Raw genomic sequence first — 22,778 nt, forward strand, 5'->3', positions numbered from 1 at the left:
TGTATTATATATGTGTGTTATATTTCAAATAATAGTCAATATTTTCATTGTTTGTACGGTTTTTGAATGTTAAAGAATTCTAGCATTTTTAACAGGTTTTTTGCTTCTCAGTGTTTTTTTTAATAGGATTTTATTTTTGTTTTTTTAGCCCTGTGGTATGCATTGTGTACATAAAAACTTGTCATCTGTCTTCCCTCAGGATTAATAAACTCTCTGAGTTTTTTTTAATCTATCTATCTATCTATCTATAATTGTCTTGCTTTGCTTTGCCTGCTGGAGATTTAACAGTCAACAGTAAAAGTTCTCATCTGGAAATGCTTCCAAACATGCATGAAGACTCAGCTCAGTCTCACTTTAAACATTTGGTAAATATCTTCAGCAGTAAGGACCTGCTTCTCTCTGCAGTTCTCGCTGCCAGTTTTCACATTAAAGTGGTCCAACAGTCCTGCAGTCAAACTATAATATAACAACAGTGTGGTCCGGATGCTAAAACGGTGATAATGTAATTACACAGTCATTTGTTTAAAGTTTTACTCCACATCTACCCAATGAAATAAAACAAAACCAGGAGTGTGTTGTCCCTGAAGGACTGGTCATTCCTCCTTGCAGCCAACAGATGGCAGCATTGAGCTAAAGCAGGTTAATAACAAACCTGCAGGCAGAGGATATCTAAAGATAAAATGGTTTCGGTAAGACCAAGAATCAGTTATTTGTGTCTTGATTACACCTCATGTGTGTTTATTAATGGATACAGGATAACGTGGGACAGTGACATCGTGTTAAATTACTAAAGATAGATCAGATAAAACAATTAGACATCCTCCAGCCTCCTACTTCTTCTCTTTTTTAAAATGTCTCGTGTCTGTGGTGATTCAATCATATCAGGTCATGATTTGCTGTAGTTTACTGCATGGTTCAGTTCAGTTGTGTTCATCTGATCTGGAAGCTGTAATGTGGAAATGATAAACTGAGGCTGAATTTAATTTAATAATTCACTTTGTAATTTCAGAAGATGCTTTTTTTTTGCACTAAATCAAAGAAACATTAGGAGTTGTTTTTATTTATTATTTTATTATGCTGTGGTTTTACTGGTCCGGTCCACTGGAGATCAAACTGAATGAGGAACCTGAACTAAGATGATTCGGACACTCCTGCTTTAAGATTAAAAACTTAACTCCCGTCCCGCTGCTTTCAGAAAAAGACGTCTTCCCGCTTTAAATTTTCACAGAAGCCGCTTCAGATCTGATCCGTGCACACATCAATGATTCATCACTGCCCCGTGTTTGACTCTCCTGCAAACCGGTTAATTATTAAAAGTTAGTCTGGAGTGAAGCTCAGGAGAGTTGAAGAGGAGCTGACAGCGCAGACGTCGCTGCTTCTGATGATGCCACAAGACGGAAACGCTCTGGTGTAAAAAAAAAAAAAAAAAAAAAACTCTCAGTGAAGAGTTTGGCTGCTTTCTAGTGCATTCTAAAGAGTGAAGCAGCTCCACTCCTGCTACCCTTAAACTATTCATCTCTGTGGTTTCTTGCAGCCTCTTCACCTTCAGGGCGTCACAACGAATCCTTTCTTCTGATTTAAAGCCGTTTGTGTCTCTGTGACAGAAAACTGCAGCGTGGCACCGAGGAAAGAAACAAGAGTCTGCCGATCGTCTGTAATTACAGTTTCTGAGGACGGCGTCACCTTATCCATCAGACGAGGAAATCCCCAAAACAGCACAAGGAAACAGACTTTAAAGCAGGGGTGTTCAACATGAGGCCCGTGGGCCAAAAGTGGTCCTCCAGAGGGTCCAATCCGGCCCTCAAAGTGGAAAAATTCCAGAGAAGACATTAACTGCAGATTGTTAGTAAAACTATAAATCAAAATAATTTCTAGACCATGACAAGTTGTTTGGATCAGAAAGTAAAATACTAGATTGTTCATTGTTCTTTAGTGACTGATTTTTGTAATATTTTGTCTGTTGTCATTTTTTTGTCGTTTGTCGTGTTTTTTTGTCTGGTTTGTGTTGTCTATTTTTTTGTTTGTTTTCTCAATTTTGTCATTTTTCGTCTAAATTTTGTCGCGTGTCCGTTTTTGCCACTTTCTAACCTTTTTGTTAATATTTTTTCTTTTTGTTTCGTGTCGTTTGTCTCATTTTTTGTCATTTTGTGTCTCATTTTTGTAATATTTTGTCTTGTTTTTGTTCTTGTCATTTTTTGTCTGACTTTCGTCGTTTGTCTCATGTTTTGTCGTTTTGTTTCCTTTTTTTCTAACTTGTGTTTTTGTCATTTTGCGTTTTGCTTTGTCATTTTGTTTCTTTTGTCTTGCTTGTGTTGTCTTTTTTTGTCATTTTGTTTCTCGCTTTGGTCATTTTTTGTCTCGTTTGTCATTTGTATCATTTTTTTCTCGTTTTTGTCCATTTTTTTGTAACTTTGTAACTTATATCGAAGTTTTTCTCTTTTTTGTTTTGTTTTGTGTCTTTGTCTCATTTGTCGTCATTTTGTTTCTCACTTTCGTCATATTTTGTCTGACTTTTGTCATTGTGATCATAAGGTAAAATATTAAATGGTTCAGTTCCAGGTGACTAAATGTGTTCCTTTGTAGACGCTCTGATCTGGAAGTTTTAATGTGGAAATGATAAACTGAGGCTGAATGTTGATGAAACTGATCTTATTTTTGTCAAGAAACTTCAGGTTGTTCATGATGTTTTGTAAAAATACAATTCCTTAAATGTGAACATTTTCAGAATGTAATTTTTTGCACTTAAAGGAAAACTTAGGAGTTGTGGTTATTTATAGGTTATTATGCTGTGATTTTACGGGTCACTGGAGGTCAGACTGGGCTGAATGTGGAACCTGGACTCAGATGACTAACACCTCTTCTTTAGAACCTGAAATATCTCCTGTAATTACCAACTTTAAGCACTTTCCGTACCAACAAAACTCCTCTCTAATGTTGGAATAATTCATATTTACCAGTAAATTCTCTCTAAATGCAGAAATAACCTGGAGTTGTTTAATTAAACGTGTCATTTAAAAGCTTCCATCTGACCCCGGTGTCACCACAAGATATAGATTTTATTCATAGACCGACAAAAATACACAAAAATATAAAGCATCACAACAGCTTTTATAGGCAGAGAAAAATAAAGGGTATAATTTTATACAAGAGACGTCTAAAAAGAGCGATTCAGAGCAGAAAATCACAACTGATAAGAACGATTACAGGGAACACTTTAAACAAAGGGACAGAAGCACTAGAACCTGCAGAGCGTATAAAAATGACGGGTAATCACACCGACTACGTGGTTAAAGAGGACCGCTGCGTTCAAGGACACCAGGAGCTCTAAAAGAGCCGGCTGGTCTCAGATCGGTAGATGCTACCGGTTCTGAAACGCTTTAAAGTCCCTCAGAGATCAGAATCTACCAGCATGGCTTCACTGTTTAACCTTGAGTCCCTAAAATGTTAAAGATTAGCACCTCTGGGCTGCTGGGTTAATGTAAATAAGCTGCAGAAGATTCAGAGAATTGTTTTTTCTCCCCGCTGAGTCTTTGTCTAGTGTTAAAGAAGCAGGAGGAAATCCGTCCACTGAGAGGAAACGGGACCAAAGCTGGGACTTTTCCACGTCAGCAACGGCTTTCCCAACATTATTTAAGCTTTTTTTAACTTTTACTTTTGTTCTTTTTTGCTCAAAACCATCAACATTATAAAGGTTAATGGTCGCATTACAACACGTATGTACTAAATGTACATAGACCTAAAAAAAACATGTGATTTGAGAAGCGACTGGTATTTATTTACATGCTTCTATTCGTCTAAACATTTCCCTTTGTACTCAAACTGCCTCGCTTTCACAGGCAGAAAAACACACGGTCAGTATCTCCAAACCTGCCAGCAGTATCTTCCATCACGTCACGCAAAAACACTGTCAGCGGACAAACTTCTCGCCTCATCGTCCTACAAAAACAACTGGTAGCAAAACAGACTGTAGAGTCTCCAGTCATGCGTCTGTCCGTCCCACTGGGTTCTGTTTCATTTTTCTACGGTCCTGAGTGTGCAAAAAGTCAGCATGGCTAAAAGTAAGACCAAAGTTATCGACTGCTGAGAGAATATGAACTCTGGAAAACCCAAATATGGAAAAAAAAAAAAAAATGTGTCAATTGTTTCTCATTTTATCCAAATTTCAGGTAATTTTAGAAACATTTTGACTCATTTTTGGACAGGTTTCAAGTCATCATTTGACAAATCGTGAGTCGCTTTGGACATTTGTACTAATTTTGGTTGAGTTTCAAGTCATTTCAGGCCAATTTTGACGAATTTTTGATAATTATTTCTCATTTTATCCAAATTTCAAGTAATTTTAGAAACATTTGGACTCATTTTGGACAGGTGTCAAGTCATCTTTTGACAAATCATGAGTCGCTTTGGACATTTTTAACTAATTTTGGTTGAGTTTCGTGTCATTTCAGGCCAATTTTGACGAATTTTTGATAATTATTTCTCATTTTATCCAAATTTCAGGTAATTTTAGAAAGATTTTGACAATTTTTTTGACAATTATTACTGTTTCAGATCATGTTTGTCTATATAACTATACATATATATAACATTTCTGATATTTTTTTCTATATTTGGGGTTTAGAGATTCATATATATATATATATATATATATATATATAAAACAAAAAATTTTTACAGGGGTTTTACAGGTTCAGAAAAGCGAAGGCATCTTCCTGCTCTCTCTACACGTGTTCGATCTGTAGTTGAACTAAAGTCTGCAGATTAGTTACAGTATGTGAGATGTTTTCAAGTCCGGTGTAAATATGATTATTATATACACATGCTACTCAATACGACGCTGCAAAAGTGTTTTGCAAATTGGCAAAGCTTCCTGAAATGAGTGCAGGATATATTTCACCTCTGACCTCTGCCATCACTGGAATATTTCCACAGAAGAGCTTCGTCCTCCTGATGGATCTGGATGAATCCCTCCGTCTTTAAGGTTCTCCAGAGCTGCTGTCGCTCAAACTACAGCTCAAAGAGAGGAACAACTTTAAGTTTGACTGATTCTTTCCTCTTTCTGTGAATTCTCTTTGTTCAAACGTGCGGTTAACCCTCGTGTCGTCCTGCGGGTCAAAATTGACTCATTTTAAAGTTTAAAAATGTGGGAAAAATACAGATTTTCACAGTGAAACTTCTGATGTCCACATTTTCAAAAAAAAATTTGAACATTTTTAGGTGGAAAAAAACAAATGTTAAAAATGTTTCTTTAAGAACATTCACATAAAAATCAACCAAAATCCAGCGCGGATTTTGGTTGATTTTTATGTCAATGTTCTTAAAAAAATATTAGAAGTTTACTGATAAATATGGAATCACTTTAGATATTTTTGGGATTTTTTTTTTGGAAGATTTTTACTCATTTTAAGTAAATATTTACAAGAATCTTTTTACCAAATTTGAGGGATTTAAAAAAACAAACCAAAACAAAAACTTATTATTGGAGTTTTCTCCCTGAAAGTTTTGCAAATTTTCAGAAATTTGGGGAATTTAAAAAAATAACTTATTATTGGAGTTTTTTCCCTGAAACTTTTGCAAATTTTTTCAGAAATTTGGGGAATTTTTTTCATACAAGGAAACCATATGTTTTATAAATGAGGACAACATGTGGGTTAAACATCCTGTCGTGTTCCTTGAAGCCAGGACAGATCCTCCTGCTCTACCTGTAGATTCCTTCACACGCTTCAGTTCACAAAGGATGGTCGACCGTTTCAACTCCGTAAAAGTCTTCATAAGCTGTCGAATGCCCGAATACAGAAACAACATCGAGTGAAATGCATAAACATGATCTACAACACGCTTTACAAATGAGAGAATAATGCTTAAAAACATTTGTTTTTTTTAAATTCCAGGGTTTACCCTAAAATCTGTACAAAAAAATGACGTGAAAATCAAGAAAAATGAAAGTTCATCAGCTTCTCTGGCACTCAGACGCCAAAGATTAGAAACATTAAAATAAATCTGGACATAATAACGTGGAGATGCTCCTAACACGGTACTGCATTAATGCACTTGTCCCCTTTAGCCACAAACAACATGTATATAAAAGTGCTACTGACAGCTGGTGGGGGGGGGCAGAGGAACGCTGGCTGGATGAGGGCGGGGGGGCTCGTCGGCTTTCAGTTCTCGTCTGCATGCAGTCTGTGTGTGTTTTCAGTCGCTGGCGGATGGAGGCTTTCCCCTAAGAGACGCTGGAGCAGCGGATGCTCGGGGAGCCCATCTGTGTGAGCACCTTGTCCAGCCACTGCAGGGGTCCGTTCAGGTGCAGCTCGATCCAGCAGGGGGTGCTGGTCACCGTCTGTCGCCTGGCAGACATAAAACCAGACACACACAGACGTTAGGAGGCGTTTGCAGTGAGTAAACTTCCAAAATCCGAGTTTCAGCAAAGTCAAACTGCTCTGTTCGCGTTTATTTTTCAGCCCTGATGTAAGACAGATGCAAGAAACTGGACCCAGAAAAGAACACGCTCAAACATCTTCTCTGAGTTAAAAGTAAGATGTTGTAAAGCCAGTAAAGTGTTTGGAAAACTGATTGTGATTTATATTTCTAAAATGCCTCATCAACGGATCAGCGGATTTAACAGAATTAGAATAAATGTGATGATCTCAGCCAAAACCTAGAATAACTGCGTTTCATTTTGCACGAGTAAACAGACTCAAGAAAGAAGGGAATGTAAAAGGGAAGTCTGATACGTGTTTAAATTTGTAATCAGATTAATCATGATGATGGATTAATCCACATTAACATCCATCCATCCTCTATACACCACTTTATCCTCACTGGGGTCATGGGGGGGGGCTGGAGTCTATCCCAGCTGACTCCTGGACAGGTCACCAGTCTGTCACAGGGCTACATATACAGACACACAATCACACTCACATTCACACCTACGGACAATTTAGAGTAACCAATTAACCTCAGCATGTTTTTGGACGGTGGGAGGAAGCCGGAGTGCGTTAACTTCGACAGTCCTAATTAAAATATCTTCTCCAGAGAATGATTTCCTTCTTTGTTCTGAAAAGAAGCATGTTATGAAAAACTTTCCCAGACTTTTTCTTGATCTCTACATCCGTGAGCTGCTTCTTGATTTCCTTTGGTGGCCTTCAAACTAAGACCATTGCTGCTTTTATCTCCCTACAGAAGAGAGAAGCGATTAAGCGACGGCGTTCAAAGAAATCTGCTTATTATGTGGAGATGGAGCTGAGCGACAGTTCTTCTGTGTCAAGGTGAGCGATGAAAGACCAACATTAGCTGGAAAAAGACTGCAGACACTGACAACAAATAAAAGGATTCATTTTATTTCAAAATGGTTGCAAAGTGATAAACTAGCCGTGAAGTAAATAAAACAGCGATTACAATACAACGTCTGCAGCTCGAACGTATCCGTACAGATTTTGTTTACTAGAAAGTTTTAGTGTGAATAAATTAAAAGCAAACATGACGGTTTTTGGAAGCTCGCTTATTCGTCTTAAGGTACAAGGGACAAAAGAAAAACAATGACAGAGCCTGGGAAACATTCAGAGAGCGTGAGGTAAAGGAGGAGGAGGAGGCTGTTCCAGTAACCTGAATCCTGTTTTTAAGTGTCTCCACATGTCAGCGTTCGGTCTGGACTCGACCGGTGAGCCGTCAGCGGCAGCACAAAGGCTTCCCCTCCTCCTGCAGCACCGAGCCAACCTCCAGCCAATCATCCGCCCCGCTTATATTCCATCTCCTCCTTTCTTACTATCAGTGAGTCAGACTGTGTGGAAAACTGGGAGGGGATGGAAGAGGGAAAGTCTGACATCTCTTTTTGACACAGCACATGTGTGTTTGCTTAAAAATAGCGTGCCGAGCCAACAGAGGCCCGTTTCTCTGCGACGTCACGCAGCGGATTCACCAGAGTGGGAGCAGATGCCTGAGAGTGGAGGGATGCGATTCAGACCGTTTGCTTCTACTGTGAACATACAGACCGGCTTACGGCTCCACTTCTGCACTGCTGCTGCTGCCGGCGGTGGAAATGAGCGAGTGGTTTTCATTCAGCTCACCTGTACTCGGCTCCCCAGCCCTTGACGAAGCTCATGCGGATGGTGCACATCCTGGTCAGCTGGTACACCGCCTCAAAGCCCTGGTTGACCGACTGGGCCAGCAGGGCGGCAAACTCCTGGTTGTTGAAGATCTTCAGGTTACATCCTGGAGGGAACAGCAGAGAGATCCGTTAGAGAACCAAGAGAGAACCACGAGTCCGGACACAATGCCCTCGGTGTGAATGCATCTGAATAAGAACGACGACCAAAGTTTATTCAGATTCATCGAACATTAGAGAACGAAAAAACATTATAAGAATGGAGAAATCAGTGTTTCATAGGTCAGGGGTATTTAACTAAAGAGGTCTACTCACAGAAAATACATTAACCCATTAACACAGGGGGTCCTTGACGTGTCAGAGTTCCGTTCCTACAGATAGATGTTGGTCGATTTTTGCCATAAACAAAGCCGTTATGTGCATCACGATATTGATCAGTTCTTCATAAAAGTCATGATTGTTTTTCATTTCATCTGCATCTTTCTTCTTCATGTTATAGCGCCCCGTGACGATGTATTCATCTGCTTCGCTCACAAACTAGTTCCATGTAACCAGTTCCTACATAACGACAAAATGCCGTACATCGAGGACGTCGTAAACCGAGGACCCTCTGTACCGGGGCGGCATGGCTCAGTGGGTAGAGTGGCCGTCTTGCAACCGGAGGGTTGCCGGTTCGATCCTCGGCCCGTCGTGCTCATGTCCCTGAGCAAGACACCGAACCCCTGGTTTGTGGTTAGCGCCTTGCATGGCAGCTTCCGCCATCAGTGTGTGAATGAGTGAATGTGACGTATCATATAAAGCGCTTTGGGTACCTTGCAGGTAAAGTAAAGTGCTATATAAATACGGACCATTTACCCCAAAACTACTCAGTGCTACATAATGGTAAGAAGCATTACTGCAGTAATTCAGTCATACTTGTTAGAATTGGAAACTGATTCTGAAGAATAGTTAAGTATGCTGAGAATAAGTCAGAATCCATGTTTTTGTCACGTTTTGGTACGCTGCAGATTCAAGGTGGAAATCCTCAGCCGTGGCTTCCACTGCTGGTGTCACTCATGACACAGAAACACCGTACAGGATTGTTAACAAGGTAGAAATATGTGACTTTCACCAGAGGGGATCTGTAACCTTTTCCAGCCTTCATTAATCTGACAGTAATCAGTTCAGAGGTGTGTATTACAAACACTTCCAGGTCAGACCTAATAAGACCACAGTTTACATAAATCTGCTTATCCAGACATGATTCAACGTGTAAAGCTGCATGTCTGAGAGGAGACAACAAAATGCAACAGTGCCTTTATAAACATCTTGTTCAGACTTTAAATTTGTGTAGGGAACGCTCCAAACACATTCACAAATCATGTGGTGAAAGTCAACAGACCGCTGTGGAAAGGAAAAACTTATTTTGGTAACCAGACTACGTTTTAGCCGAAGAAGACGTCCCAGGGTTGGCGGTGCAGATATGATGAGGCTGCTCCTGTTGACATGATGCAGCCACAGCTCCATCTGCTGCAAAGAATTAACTTCATCACAGACTGGCTAAAAAGGTTCTTCAGCGCCGTCAGTTTTGCCACAAAGAGGAGAACTTTGGCAGCAGTCAGAATAATATTTCTTCACTAAATACGGCGTTCAGATGTTAATATAACTTCACACTGTCCAGAAATGATCACTCACATACAGACTGCTAGAAGTGAGCGACCGTGAAAAACGAAGTTCTGACCGATCAGGAGCTCAACGTCTGGCTCAAAGACACAGAGAAAAGGAGAAAGAGGAGGTTTAATCCACTTCTCTAACTCCATCTCTCCCATTCTCCTTGTTTGTTCCCTTCCACACTTTTCCAAACTCCTTTTGAATGCATTCTCTTTACTAGAATACCAACATGTTAAAATGCATCCTCCTGATGACATCTGTTGAAATCCTGGTGTACGGACTGAAAGAGCTGTAACTCATGCCTGCTCTGCTCTGCCCTCCAGCAGATGGTTCAAATTACTGTATGGTTTACAGCTTTCAGAGGGGAACAAGCTAAAGTTTGACTGATTGTTTCTGTTGGAAGCTCAATCATGCAGGTTTTCGCTTGTAAGAGTCAAACTAAAACTTAAAACGACATCATGAAAACCTAAACAAACAATCCTGATGTTATACACGCATGTAACGACTGACCGTTGGCTACAGAACCAACTTTCCGTCTGTCTCACTGAGCCACATCTGTAAATGGGGTCATTCCATATCATTTCAACCAGTGTTCACCACCTGACCCTCTCAGATTTTGCTAAGTTTTTACATACATTAAGTACATTATACACACGTGGACAAAATTGTTGGTACCCCTCAGTTAAAGAAGGAAAAACCCACAATTCTCACTGAAATCACTTGAAACTCACAAAAGTAACAATAAATAAAAATTTATTGAAAATTAAATAATCAAAAACAGCCATTACTTTTGAATTGTTGATTAACATAATTATTTAAAAAAACAAACTAATGAAACAGGCCTGGACAAAAATGATGGTACCTCTATAAAAGATTGAAAACTATTTGACCAGAGTGACATGATTAACTCAGGTGTGTCATTTAATTGACATCACAGGTGTTTCCAAACTCATAATCAGTCAGTCTGCCTATTTAAAGGGAGACAAGTAGTCACCCTGCTGTTTGGTGAAAAGGTGTGTACCACACTGAACATGGACAACAGAAAGCGAAGGAGAGAATTGTCCCAGGACATCCGAAAAAAAATGATAGACAAACATCTTAAAGGTAAAGGCTATAAGACCATCTCTAAACAGCTTGAAGTTCCTGTGACAACAGTGGCTCATATTATTCAGAAGTTCAAGACCCACGGGACAGTAGCCAACCTCCCTGGACGTGGCCGCAAGAGGAAAATTGATGACAAATTGAAGAGACGGATCGTTGGAATTGTATCCAAAGAGCCCAGAGCAACCTCCAAAGAAATTAAAGGTGAACTCCAAGGCCAAGGTACATCAGTGTCAGATCGCACCATTCGTCGTTGTTTGAGCCAAAGTGGACTTCATGGGAGACGACCAAGGAGGACACCACTGCTGAAAAAACTCATAAAAAAGCGAGACTGGAATTTGCAAAAATGCATGTTGACAAGCCACAAAGCTTCTGGGAGAATGTCCTTTGGACAGATGAGACCAAACTGGAGCTTTTTGGTAAGGCACATCAACTCTATGTTCATAGACTCAAAAACCAAGCATACGAAGAAAAGAACACTGTCCCTACGGTGAAACATGGAGGAGGCTCAGTAATGTTTTGGGGCTGCTTTGCTGCATCTGGCACAGGGTGTCTTGAAAGTGTGCAAGGTACGATGAAAACTGAAGACTATCAAGGCATTCTGGAGAGAAATGTGCTGCCTAGTGTCAGAAAGCTTGGTCTCAGTCGCAGGTCATGGGTCTTCCAACAGGACAACGATCCAAAACACACAGCCAAAAACACCCAAGAATGGCTGAGAGAAAAGCGTTGGACTATTCTAAAGTGGCCTTCTATGAGCCCAGATCTGAATCCCATTGAACATATGTGGAAGGAGCTGAAACATGCCATTTGGAGAAGACACCCATCAAACCTGAGACAACTGGAGCTGTTTGCTCATGAGGAGTGGGCCAAAATACCTGTTGACAGCTGCAGAACGCTCATTGACAAATACAGAAATCGTTTAATTGCAGTGATTGCCTCAAAAGGTTGTGCAACAAAATATTAAGTTATGGGTACCGTCATTTTTGTCCAGCCCTATTTCATTAGTTTGTTTTTTTAAATAATTATGTTAATCAACAATTCAAAAGTGATGGCTGATTTTGATTATTTAATTTTCAAAAAATTTTTATTTATTGTTACTTTTGTGAGTTTCAAGTGATTTCAGTGAGAATTGTGGGTTTTTCCTTCTTTAACTGAGGGGTACCAACAATTTTGTCCACGTGTGTATATGATGGGAAAATCTAAAATTTGAATGCTTTATTGTCATTAGTTTCAAAGTTATGGCCATTTGAAGTTGGTAGGGGGTACCCTATTATTGCAGCCAAAGTTAAGACTTGAAATTTTCGACCATTTTCAGACTTCTATAACTTCTGAACAACAAAAGATAGAGATCTGAAGTTTTCAGATTCATTTCACAGTGACCTATAGTCCTCAGAAATGTGAAAATATTTACTTTATATTTATAATTGCATGTTACAGAGAATGACAAAGTTGCGATTTTATCCATCACGAACTTCTAAACTGCTACATTTGGCCACCCATTACACACAAACTCATCATCATATCCATTAGAGATTTTATGTGGTATCATTTGGCTATCTAAGGATTGGATCTGTATAAAATGAAAGTGCTATGGTATGTAATGCATGAAATATGAACAGCTAAAAATCTAAAACATCTGTCCGACCTTCGAATTCAAAGGTCAGCATGTGGGATAGGTGGTATCAAAAAATAAAAGACATCATGTGAAATTACAGGAATTTCCCTAAATTTTGACACCAAGCACAACTTGCTTCTATAAAAAGTTTTCTTAAAATTGGTTGATTTCATACGGAATGACCCAATAATGTCTGTCAGTGCTCCTGTTCGTACGGCCCTCTGTCCACAGCCGTCTGTCAGCTGATCACACACCTGGAGGGATCTTGCAGACCGTGGCGGGGTGCCAGCCGTAGCGCTGATTACAGTTGGGGCTCTGGACGAAGATGGCGCTGTCGCTGAGACACTCGGCAAAGACTTCTCCTCCGATGTAGTACAGCCGAACACCGCGGCCTTGAAGAGAACAAAGCCAGAGGAGTTAGATGAAACTGTTCCACTGATATCGGTGCTTTCATGAAAATTTAATTCAGTGGTCCCTCTTCTATCTCGGGGGTTACGTTCCACAGCAAAATCTGTGAAGTAGCGATGATATCTGAAGAGTTCATTTGCAAGAGCAGGGAACTCCGTTTTCAGAAAACTCTTTTTTTTATTGTTTACTTGAGATAATAATAGTAATAACACTAATAATTTATTTTTCTCTATTTTGTCATGTATTTTTCTACTGAGTCAAATTCACTCAACTTCAGTTTTTTGTTTTTTTTAAATACATTTTTATTTCGAACTTGGATCAAAAGAAAAACAATACATAGATGTATACATTTATACTAGACCCTCCAGAAAAACGCGATTATGCGATCGCATGAATTCCCGCATTAATCACCAAAATGCCGCTGATTATGGGGGGGTCAATTATTTCCCAAAAGGCCGCATAATCCCCGCAAAACAGCGCATAATTCCCGCAAGAATCTCACATTTCCACAAAAAAAAAGAGAAATATGCGGGTCCCGCTTGATTTCACAATTTCTGCATAAAATGAGAAAACTATAACCGATATAAATGGAGTTGTGAGTTTTTATGTGACGCCCGGCCTGACGTCATCAGTTCATTCACACACACTGGAAGCACGAGCTGATGCGGAGCGCGGCGCCAGTGTTGCCAACTTAGCGACTTTCTCGCTAAATCTAGCGACTTTCCAAAGCGTCCTAGCGACTTTTTTTTTTGTCAAAAGCGACTAGCCACAAATCTAGCGACTTTTTCTGCCGTTTTGGAGACTGACAGGAAAACTGGGATCATTCTGCAGTTACTGTCCTCAACAAGCAGCAGGTGCTGCTGTGAGCTCCTCCCCCTCCCAGAGCACAGGCTGTCAGTCCAGTAACCCCACAGCAGACCCAGCGTCTGATTAGAGGACACATCCCTCCGCGGCCAGACGGCAGGTGAATCGCGCATATTTTTGCATATTTCACAACTATTCGCATACTTTGCAACTTTCCGCAATTTCCCCGCATAAAATGGCATAAAAACCCCGCATATTTATTCGTATAATCAAGGATTTTAGCCCGCGTTTTTCTGGAGGGTCTATTATACATATACAACAAAATAATATAAAATTGTAGCTATGACAGCATTTTTTTTGTACTACCAATAACCAATTTCAAAACCGGATTTTGTTCGAAAAGGGTGTAAGAAGAAGTAAAAACAACTTATCTAGTCCCACCCCTTATTCCTTATCAAAATGTATCACTAAAGTCACTAAATTCACCCTGAAACACTGTTCAGGTCATAGCCAGTCATTAGTTAACAACAAAAACAGCAGCGAAATCAAAAGAATAACAGCCTAAAATAGCGTTTAATTGATATTATCTCAACAATAAAAAAAAAAAAGTTTTCTGAAAATTTATCAAAACGGAGTTATCTGTTTTTGCAAATGAACTCTTCATTTATTTTATTACTTATATATATTTTAAGGCTTTATAAACCCTCCAGACACACCACACAGCTGCTGTGTTTTTGTGCTTTAGTCAGCCTAGTTAGTTTAAGTGTTATGTTGTCAGGACCGAGACAGTGAAGTGTGTTTGAAGACTTCCTGCCACATTTTCTGTAGTGTTGCTATCCCTGTGTGTCACAATAAAAGCATCTGCCAGCTGCAGCGTGTATAAAAGGCAGATATCCTTTCTCCAATGTCGCACTTCAACGCAGCTCGTCACAATAATAAATACATAAAAAACCTATATACCGTAAAATCCTGGCATATAGCAAAAAAACTCACGATACCATACGGCAAGAAACCACTGCAGATGAATATTTAGAGTCTTCTATCATGTTCCTACGCTAGCCAAGGAGTTAAAATGGCCCTGCTTGGTTATTATCCGAGCGGATTCGTGATCCCTACCGATGTGTCTGCGTGTTAACTCCACAGCTGCGTTGCGGTTGACGTTGGACAGCAGGCCGAGGCAGAAACGCTCCGAGTTGGAGGGGTCCGTGAAGCCGTCGACCGTCAGCGAGGGCTGAGAAGCGTGGAAAGTTTCTCCTACTCGCTGGTTCAGCTCGTAGTAGGAAATGGAGCACCAGAAGGCCGGCTCGCAGTACGTCACTGGCTGCAGGTCTGAGACGGAGAAAGATGCGGCTCGTTAAACCGAAACAGAACAGGAGACGTAATAATAAAAAGTTTACCGAGTGCTTTGACAGATGAGCCGAAAAACAAAAGAAGAGAGGCAAGAAGAGGAGACCCAAAATGCAAAATAGAAAATTCAAATATTAAAAAAATCTATAACTGATGAACATAAAATGAAAAAAAAAATCACCAAAAATGCAATAGTACATTAAAGGAAAGAAAAAATATGTTGACTTGGGATAAGAGAAAAATAAAAGCTAAAGTAGAATAAAAAGAAAAAGAGAGTAACACCTGAAAAATAAGAGTAAAATGAAAAAAGAAGATAAGAAAATAACAGATATATATATATATATATACAGAGAGAGAGAGAGAGAATTAGAGTGACTGGAGAAGTTAAAACAAACCTAAAATCATAAATAAACCAAGACCAAAGAAATGGTCAACAGGAAACTAGAGTCAAGGTGAGGAGAGTAATAAGAGGGTACGAATCACAGAAATAATGGCCGGAAAACCAAACAGACGTGAGAGAAAAGACAAACCAACAGCAATGATAACAAAGAAGCAGCAAATGGATGAAACACGAGCAGAAAAGGGGCTGAGGTGGCAGCAAAGGGGGAAGAAAAAAACACAACCCAAAAAAAAAAAAATAAAAAGAAGAAACCATCAGGGAGAGATTGCGTCACAAAATGTCAAACCCATGCGCCGTTTCCCAGAAGCTTTTACCAGACAAAGTGTGGAAACTCAACCCTCACTGGTGGGACGCTGCAGCCAAAACGGTCAAATTACAGACTGATCCGTGGTAGTTTTCAGTAACTTCAACTGCTTCTGGTAATTTGCTCTTTTTCCCCTCAACATGACCACCGTCTAACAACTTCAACATTTTGTCTCTGGCTTTGAAGGCCAGAGCGGAATGGACGGCAGCGCCAAATGAAACCGGCGTGGTTTTGTTATTTCACCGACAACCTTCCAGCCGAGCCCCCCCCCCCCCCCCCCGCTGGTTTTCCGTCCTGATAGCATAAACGTAGGATATGGTTATTGATGTTACTGAACGGCTCACATGGGGAGCAGGAAAGACAAAGGCTGCTTTCATCACCTGGTTTCCTCTTACAGAAATCAAACAGAGAATTCCCACCGGGGAGACGCACCGCTGAAACATCTGTGTGTGAGTGAAGGCAGGCAGACAGAAAAGCACACAAACAGACCTAAGTTGCTGTGTGTGGGTGAGACGGGGTTGGGCGACAGGTTTGGGGAGCTCGTGTCCATGCTGTGGGTCATCTGGTGATCGCTGGTCTCTCCATCCTCACTGAGGTAGCCGGGCGGCGGCGTTTCTGGGGCACACAAAAACACACATGACATGAAGACAAACGCTTTGGTTTCGCTGATGAGAAAATGCACCTCCTTGCCGTAATCATCACAACCAAAGAAAGGCCGGTGTTATACTTCTACAATTTCATTTAGCAGACACTTTTGTCCAGAGCGACGTACAACACTAGCAAGAACTTCACACGTCCATGAGGACCCATGTGACAGCCCATGCGCCGGCTGTTTATTATTAGAAATCACCTCATAGCCGGTGTGTTGGGACCTTCACCGGAAGTTTCAGAGTCCAGACGAAACAGTAAACATCTTGTATTTGTCGTGTTTTAGAGAACAGAAGTACAGGAGTTCCTTGATTTACGTCGGAGATCCGTTTCTACAGATTGATGTACACCCCCTGTCAAAAGTTTTAGGACACCGTCTCATTCAAATAAAGTAGAACCTGTCCTACAACTTCTGACAGGGGGTGTATTTCATCACATGGATGTGATCAGGGCAGGACTCTGATCATACATGTAAAGTTTCAGGCAGATTGGAGCATGTTCAGGACATTTACACAGCATTTGAAATTTCATGACGAAGGATCAAAATTCCAGAGGCCGCCACGGACACGCCCTTTGACTTTGGGAAAAAGATTTTAATAACTTTGGATCATTAAGGCCTCCTGTATGTACTGGCCCAATTTGAGGTGAATTGGAGTTTCCCCCTAGGAGGAGTTTGCTCTAGAAAAGGACAGGTTCTACTTTATTTGAATGAGAAAGTGTCCTAAAACTTTTGACAGGGGGTGTAAGTCAATTTTCGCCGCAAGTTGAAACTCCAGTAAAAATGCAACAAATCCGTTCCGTGCATCACGATATGATCAGTTCTTCATAAAGTCATGAATACCAACAACTTTCATGCATGAATCATTTTACTAGAAGATAACAGAACGTGTTGCTCTAATAATACCAACGTTTGTCCTGTCCTCAGCGCTTTATTACAACTAATTTCACTTCCATGGTGTGCTGCAATGAAGGCAGAATTACTGATGTACTTTGTCTTTGGGGAAAGCCTTTATTTTTAAGCTGTCACTTCCTGTCCGCTATTTTGATGTTTAACTTTACACACGTATGTACGTGCTTTTAGGGATGCACGGCTTTGTAAACTCCACAGAGGCACCGTCGTAAGCAATTAACTTCATTTTTGGACTTACTGGTTCAGTTAAAAGGATTTACTTACATGTATTTACGTTGTTTTATTCTGTTTTTGTTGCAGTTTTCACTCTGTAATGTTTATCAAGAACCACAGTAAAAAACAAGTCAAGTTTGCCAAGACTCCCGATTCATTTTGCAAGCGCGAGTTTAACTAGTTGGACAGCTGCAGCTTTTATGTTGCAGTGAAGACAGCGCACATGGAGACGGCTTTCCTTTTCCTCCAAGCATCAGAAGAGTCTGACTGATGCTTGGGAGCCATAATGAAGGCAAGAAGTTAGTGAATGTAGCACAATACAAGGTGGTGTAGAAGTGGAGAATGGAAACAAAGCCGTCTTAGAGCGCCGTAATCAGTTCCGACGCAACGACGAAACGCTGTATGTCGAGGACGCCGTAAACCGAGGACCTCCTTTACAGCGTGGAATAAATAACCACCAATCTACTGGGAATGTCTTTCAAAGTAGTACAACATCTATGCTATCAATTAAACATTTATAACTGCTAGAAAACTGGCAAACACCAACATCAGAGAACACGTTAGTCGGACTCTTAAATACCTGAACTGACCTCCTGTTCAACACAGATCTGAAACTGAACCTTTACTTATTGTCTGTGAGTAGAAATACGTTTGCTGAAACCTGAAAGGTCTTTGGGATCTGCAGGGAGTGGTCAGGTAGTCGTGTCCAGAGCTGAGACCAGACGAGGTGAAATGGCATTTAATCATTATGCAGCTCCCTTTAGAAATTAGATTAGATTAGGCCCAAAAGACCTTCATTTTTTCCACTGCTTTTAAGTAATCAGCGCTATTATAAAGTCTGTACGTGCATTAAACATGTCTGCACTTTTATTCCCCTGTAATTTCTCATCTCACTGTTTTTAGCTCTTTTAGTACATCGGTTTTGATTCTTCTACAAATGTGTCTCTGCATTATTTTTGATTCAATTTATGCTACATAGTTAACTTACTTTTCTTACATTCACCTGTAAACACTGTGAATAACCTGTGTATGATTGAGGTGCTGTATAAATTAACTTGCATGCGTCTGCAGCAGTCTATCTGTGTGGGAGTATAATCAAGGCTTTTCAAGTTTTCACCCTCAAATTGCCCTTTCAGTTTCTGAGAAGCAGCTTGAAGCTTCTGCACAAACCATGAAATGTTCTCATGACAAAGGCTCTGAGTCAAAGGCTGACACACAAACGACAAGTCATCATATCTGTGGCTGAGCTGCCCAAGATCAATCTGGTTAAAATCTCTAACTGAAACAAATTACAAACAAATAAATTATACTAAATTAATATTACATACAATAAATGTTCTGTTTAATTGCTCTCACTCTGTGTGTCTGCGTCTCTCATCAGCTTGCTCTTTTTCAAACGACATTACAGGAACTCTCCACCCGAAACATGCGGTCACGTTTCATTGCATAATAAAACCGACGAGCATCTCATCTGTTCTTAACCCCGGTTTGAAGGAATAACGACGGCAGATCCATTCAACGAGTTTATACACAGCAAGTTAACAGTTTCCTAACTGTGCAACTGAAAGTGCAGTTATTTTGGAGTAAATCAGAAGGCGCTAGCATCTCACGTCAGATGTTGTTGTTGGATACAGAAACGGGAAGAGTCAGTGCTCAGCTTCATGGAAAAAGGAGCATTTTCACCTTATGCAGGTAACCCAGAGTAACACATCTAAACCACTGGAACAGCTGCAGGGAGACGCAAAGAACTCAGCGTGATAAAGTGACTAAAGCGGGGGTGTCAAACACGCGGCCCGTGGGCCAAAACCGGCCAGACAGAGGGTCCAATCCGGCCCGTGGGATGACTTCATAAAGAGTAAAAATAAGAGGGAAGACATTAACAGCAAATGGCAAATTAGTAAAACTATAAATTCAAAATAATTTCTAGACAAGTTGTTTGTTATAAAGTAAAACACGAGATTGCTCATTTTTCTTTTGTGTTTTTGTGTCTCATTTTTGTAATATTTTGCCTTGTGTTTGTTGTTTCTTGTCATTTTTTTGTCTAATTTCTGTCATTTGTCTCACGTTTTTGTTGTGTGTTTCTTTTTTGTCTCACTTTTGTTGTTGGTCTTATTTTAATCATTTTGTGTTTTGCTTTTTGTCTTGTTTTTGTCATTCTTTCTTTGTCTTACTTATATTGTTTACCCACTTGTCTTGTTTTTGTTGTTGCCTTGATCATAAAGTTAAATACTAGATTGTTCATTGTTCTTTTGTCATTTTGTGTCTCATTTTTGTAGCATTTTGTCTTTTTTGTTTGTCTTTTTTTTTGTCTGAATTCTGTCATTTGTCTCATGCTTTTGTCGCTTTGTTTCTCGTTTTTCCCGTTTCCTTTTCCTCCTCTTGCTTGTGCCGTTTCTCTATTTTTTTTATCATTTTGTTTCTTCTTTTTGTCATTTTCTGTCTTGTTTTTGATGTTTGTCCAGTTTTTTGTCACTTTGTAACTTTTTTTGCCCACTTTTTGTCTCTTTTTTGTTTTGTTTCGTGTCATTTGTCTCATTTGTTGCCACTTTGTTTCTCATTTTTTGCAATATTTTGCCTTGTTTTTGTCTGACTTTTGTCGTTTTGATCATAAACTAAAACACTATATCGTTCAGTTCCAGATGACAAGATGTTGTGTTCCTCTGTAGACAGTCTGATCTGGAAGTTGTAATGTGGAAATGATAAACTGAGGCTGAATGTTGCTGAAACTGAATTAATTTTTCTTTAGAAATTTTAGATTGTTCATGATGTTTAGTAAAAAGATAATTCCTTAAATGTGAACATTCTCAAAATTTACTTTTTAGAGCTAAAGGAAAGGGAAAAAGTTGGAGTTGTGGTTATTTATAGGTTATTGTGCTGTGATTCTAATGTGGAACTTGAACTAATCGAAGCTTCAGTTTTAAAAGCGGTATCTGATACTCAAGCTGGCTGAAACTTCCCTTCATTACGCCTCTTTCCGATTTCAGATGAGGGCAGGTCTGGTCTGAGGACTGCATTTCTCTCTCTTTCTACTTGTCACACAACAAACTACAACACTATGAAGGATCCACACTGAAACAATATCACTACTCTGGCTACGACTGCTCACTTTCCACTAAACCCTCTACTCGAATCGGCTACAAACACTTGGACGGCACATTCTCCAAACTAGTCCTGACAGCCCGTAATCCGCCTCTTAGTGTGAGTCATGTTCGGAAGCATGCTGGTACCTGGTATGTAGTTGCTCTGGGGCTCGATGCCAGCGGGGAAGTTGGTGTTTTCTGGGATTGAATGGCTGTAGTCATCCAGAGGTGGGAACTCGCTGGGGATTTCTGTGTGTCTGGGCACCAGCACTGGAGGGAGCACTGTTTAACGGACAAAAAAAAAAAAAACACACAGACAAGAAGAAGGGTCTTAGAACATACCAACACAGATTTGTTTTAACCCTCGTGTCGTCCTGCGGGTCAAAATTAACCCGGTTTAAAGTTTGAAAATGTGGAAAGAAATATATATTTCCACTGTGAATCTTCTGATGTCCACATTTTCAACATTTTTGGGAAATGTTTAAACATTTTTTGATGGAAAAAAGAAATGTTACAAATATTTCTTAAGAACATTCACACACAAAAAAACCCAACCAAAATCCAGTGAAATTTGCTGGATTTTGGTTGATTTTTTGGTGAATGTTCTTCGATAAAATATGAGAAGTTTTACTGATATAGACGTAATTATTTTAGATATTTTTAAGATTTTTTTGGAAGATGTTTACCCATGTTTTAAAAATATTTACAAGAATTTTCTTTAAAAAAAATTTCAAGGGAAACTTTTAAGGAATGATTGGAATTTTCCTCCTGAAGGTTTTGCAAATTTTCAGAAATTTGGGGAATTTTTTTGCTGATTTTTGGTGCCCGTAAATGAGGACATTAGATAGTAAATAAACACAAAAATAACACAATTCTCCAGTAAGTCAGTAAAATAGGACAAATGTTAGTCCCATAAATCACAGGAAACATCAAACACCCTCCCTTAAATCTGTGTAAAAACAGCTTTTTCCCTAAATTCTGATAACGTCAGACAGAAGGTAAACACAGTACCGGGTGTCTCCACTCTCTGGTAGTGGTACGGGTTGACGCACACTTCATCCTTCTTGGTGTGGAAGGCGTACTCGCACAGCTCCACCGCCCGCAGCTCGTGGTGGGACTGCAGGTCGGGCCAGCGCCACAGACGGCAGTAGATGACGTGGGGAAGACCTTTTCTGTGGGAAACCTGCAGACGGCCGTCCAGGGACCTGCAGACACCAGACGAGGAGGGAGAAGAGAGGTTTGTTGGTCTTTTTCAACCTTTGGTTTTAAGTGTTTTTGGTCCAGAACAACAGAAAAATGTCTGTTTTGCATATTGATGATTTCTTGGTTTCATATGTGGTGTGATGGACATAATGTGGAATATTGGATTAAATTATTCTGTCATGGTATTTCATTCTTCTTGTGACAATATCACAGTTTTGCACTGGTTATTATCTGACCTGTATTCTCTACACCTAGTTGTGTTTCTACTTTTAAACAAAATAGTAACATTCTCAATCTTTTTTCAACTTTCATTTGCATTCTAAGGGCTGTTTGCCTAAATTTAAGAATGCTCAACTGTAGTAATAATGACGTCACACCTCCTTTTGGTTGGTTGTTACAGGTTGCGTTTTAACGATAAAGATGTGACGTTTAATGTTATTTTACAAATGTAGGTATGCAACCTTTTCTCTTTCACAGCCTAGAAAAATTAAAACATCATTAACAAAGACATTCAGATTGGTCTGCACACCTGAATTCTAGTGGTGGGACGTGATTTATTTGATAAAATTTTACATTTTACAATTAATTCATCGCAACTAATCGCATGTCAGATAGCAATATTTGACACAATAAGTAAAGTTTTTCAATTCAAACAGATTTTGGGTGACAGATGATTTAATGAATAGACCTATATGCGTTTATACTTTAGAATTTATACAATTTTTCAATACAGAAAACATTGATTTTGATGATTTAAAGCCTGGATTTAGTTCAGTTTTTCTATTGTACATCAGTAAGTAGTTCAAAAACTTCAAAAAGTTGAAAATCCACAGATTCAATCTGTTTTCATAGTTTCTGGGTCTGATAAATGGTGTCTATATACTGTGTATATTTTTTATAAACTAAAATTAATAATTAAGTTACAAACCAACAGACAAACCAAGGCCGATCGTCACAAAACTCCACCGAGGCTCAGTAATAAAAACAGTCATGA

At 39.6% G+C, this 22,778-nt stretch overlaps 1 protein-coding gene across 1 annotated transcript in view; it reads right to left on the reverse strand.

Moving 5' to 3' along the window:
* Positions 1–3,037: 3,037 nt before the first annotated feature.
* Positions 3,038–22,778, reverse strand: part of smad3a (SMAD family member 3a) — a 47,927-nt gene continuing 28,186 nt past the window's right edge. Inside the window, exons 2-8 of the mRNA XM_022211455.2 lie at positions 21,593–21,786; positions 20,729–20,863; positions 16,220–16,345; positions 14,796–15,008; positions 12,722–12,859; positions 8,064–8,208; positions 3,038–6,344 (exon numbers count right to left, since the gene is read on the reverse strand). Of these exons, the coding sequence (XP_022067147.1) occupies positions 6,221–6,344; positions 8,064–8,208; positions 12,722–12,859; positions 14,796–15,008; positions 16,220–16,345; positions 20,729–20,863; positions 21,593–21,786 (1,075 nt within the window). The 3' untranslated portion in view covers positions 3,038–6,220. The remainder of the gene's footprint in view (positions 6,345–8,063; positions 8,209–12,721; positions 12,860–14,795; positions 15,009–16,219; positions 16,346–20,728; positions 20,864–21,592; positions 21,787–22,778) is intronic.

Source organism: Acanthochromis polyacanthus, chromosome 2 (assembly GCF_021347895.1).
Source record: "Acanthochromis polyacanthus isolate Apoly-LR-REF ecotype Palm Island chromosome 2, KAUST_Apoly_ChrSc, whole genome shotgun sequence".
Classification (NCBI taxonomy): Eukaryota; Metazoa; Chordata; class Actinopteri; family Pomacentridae; genus Acanthochromis; species Acanthochromis polyacanthus.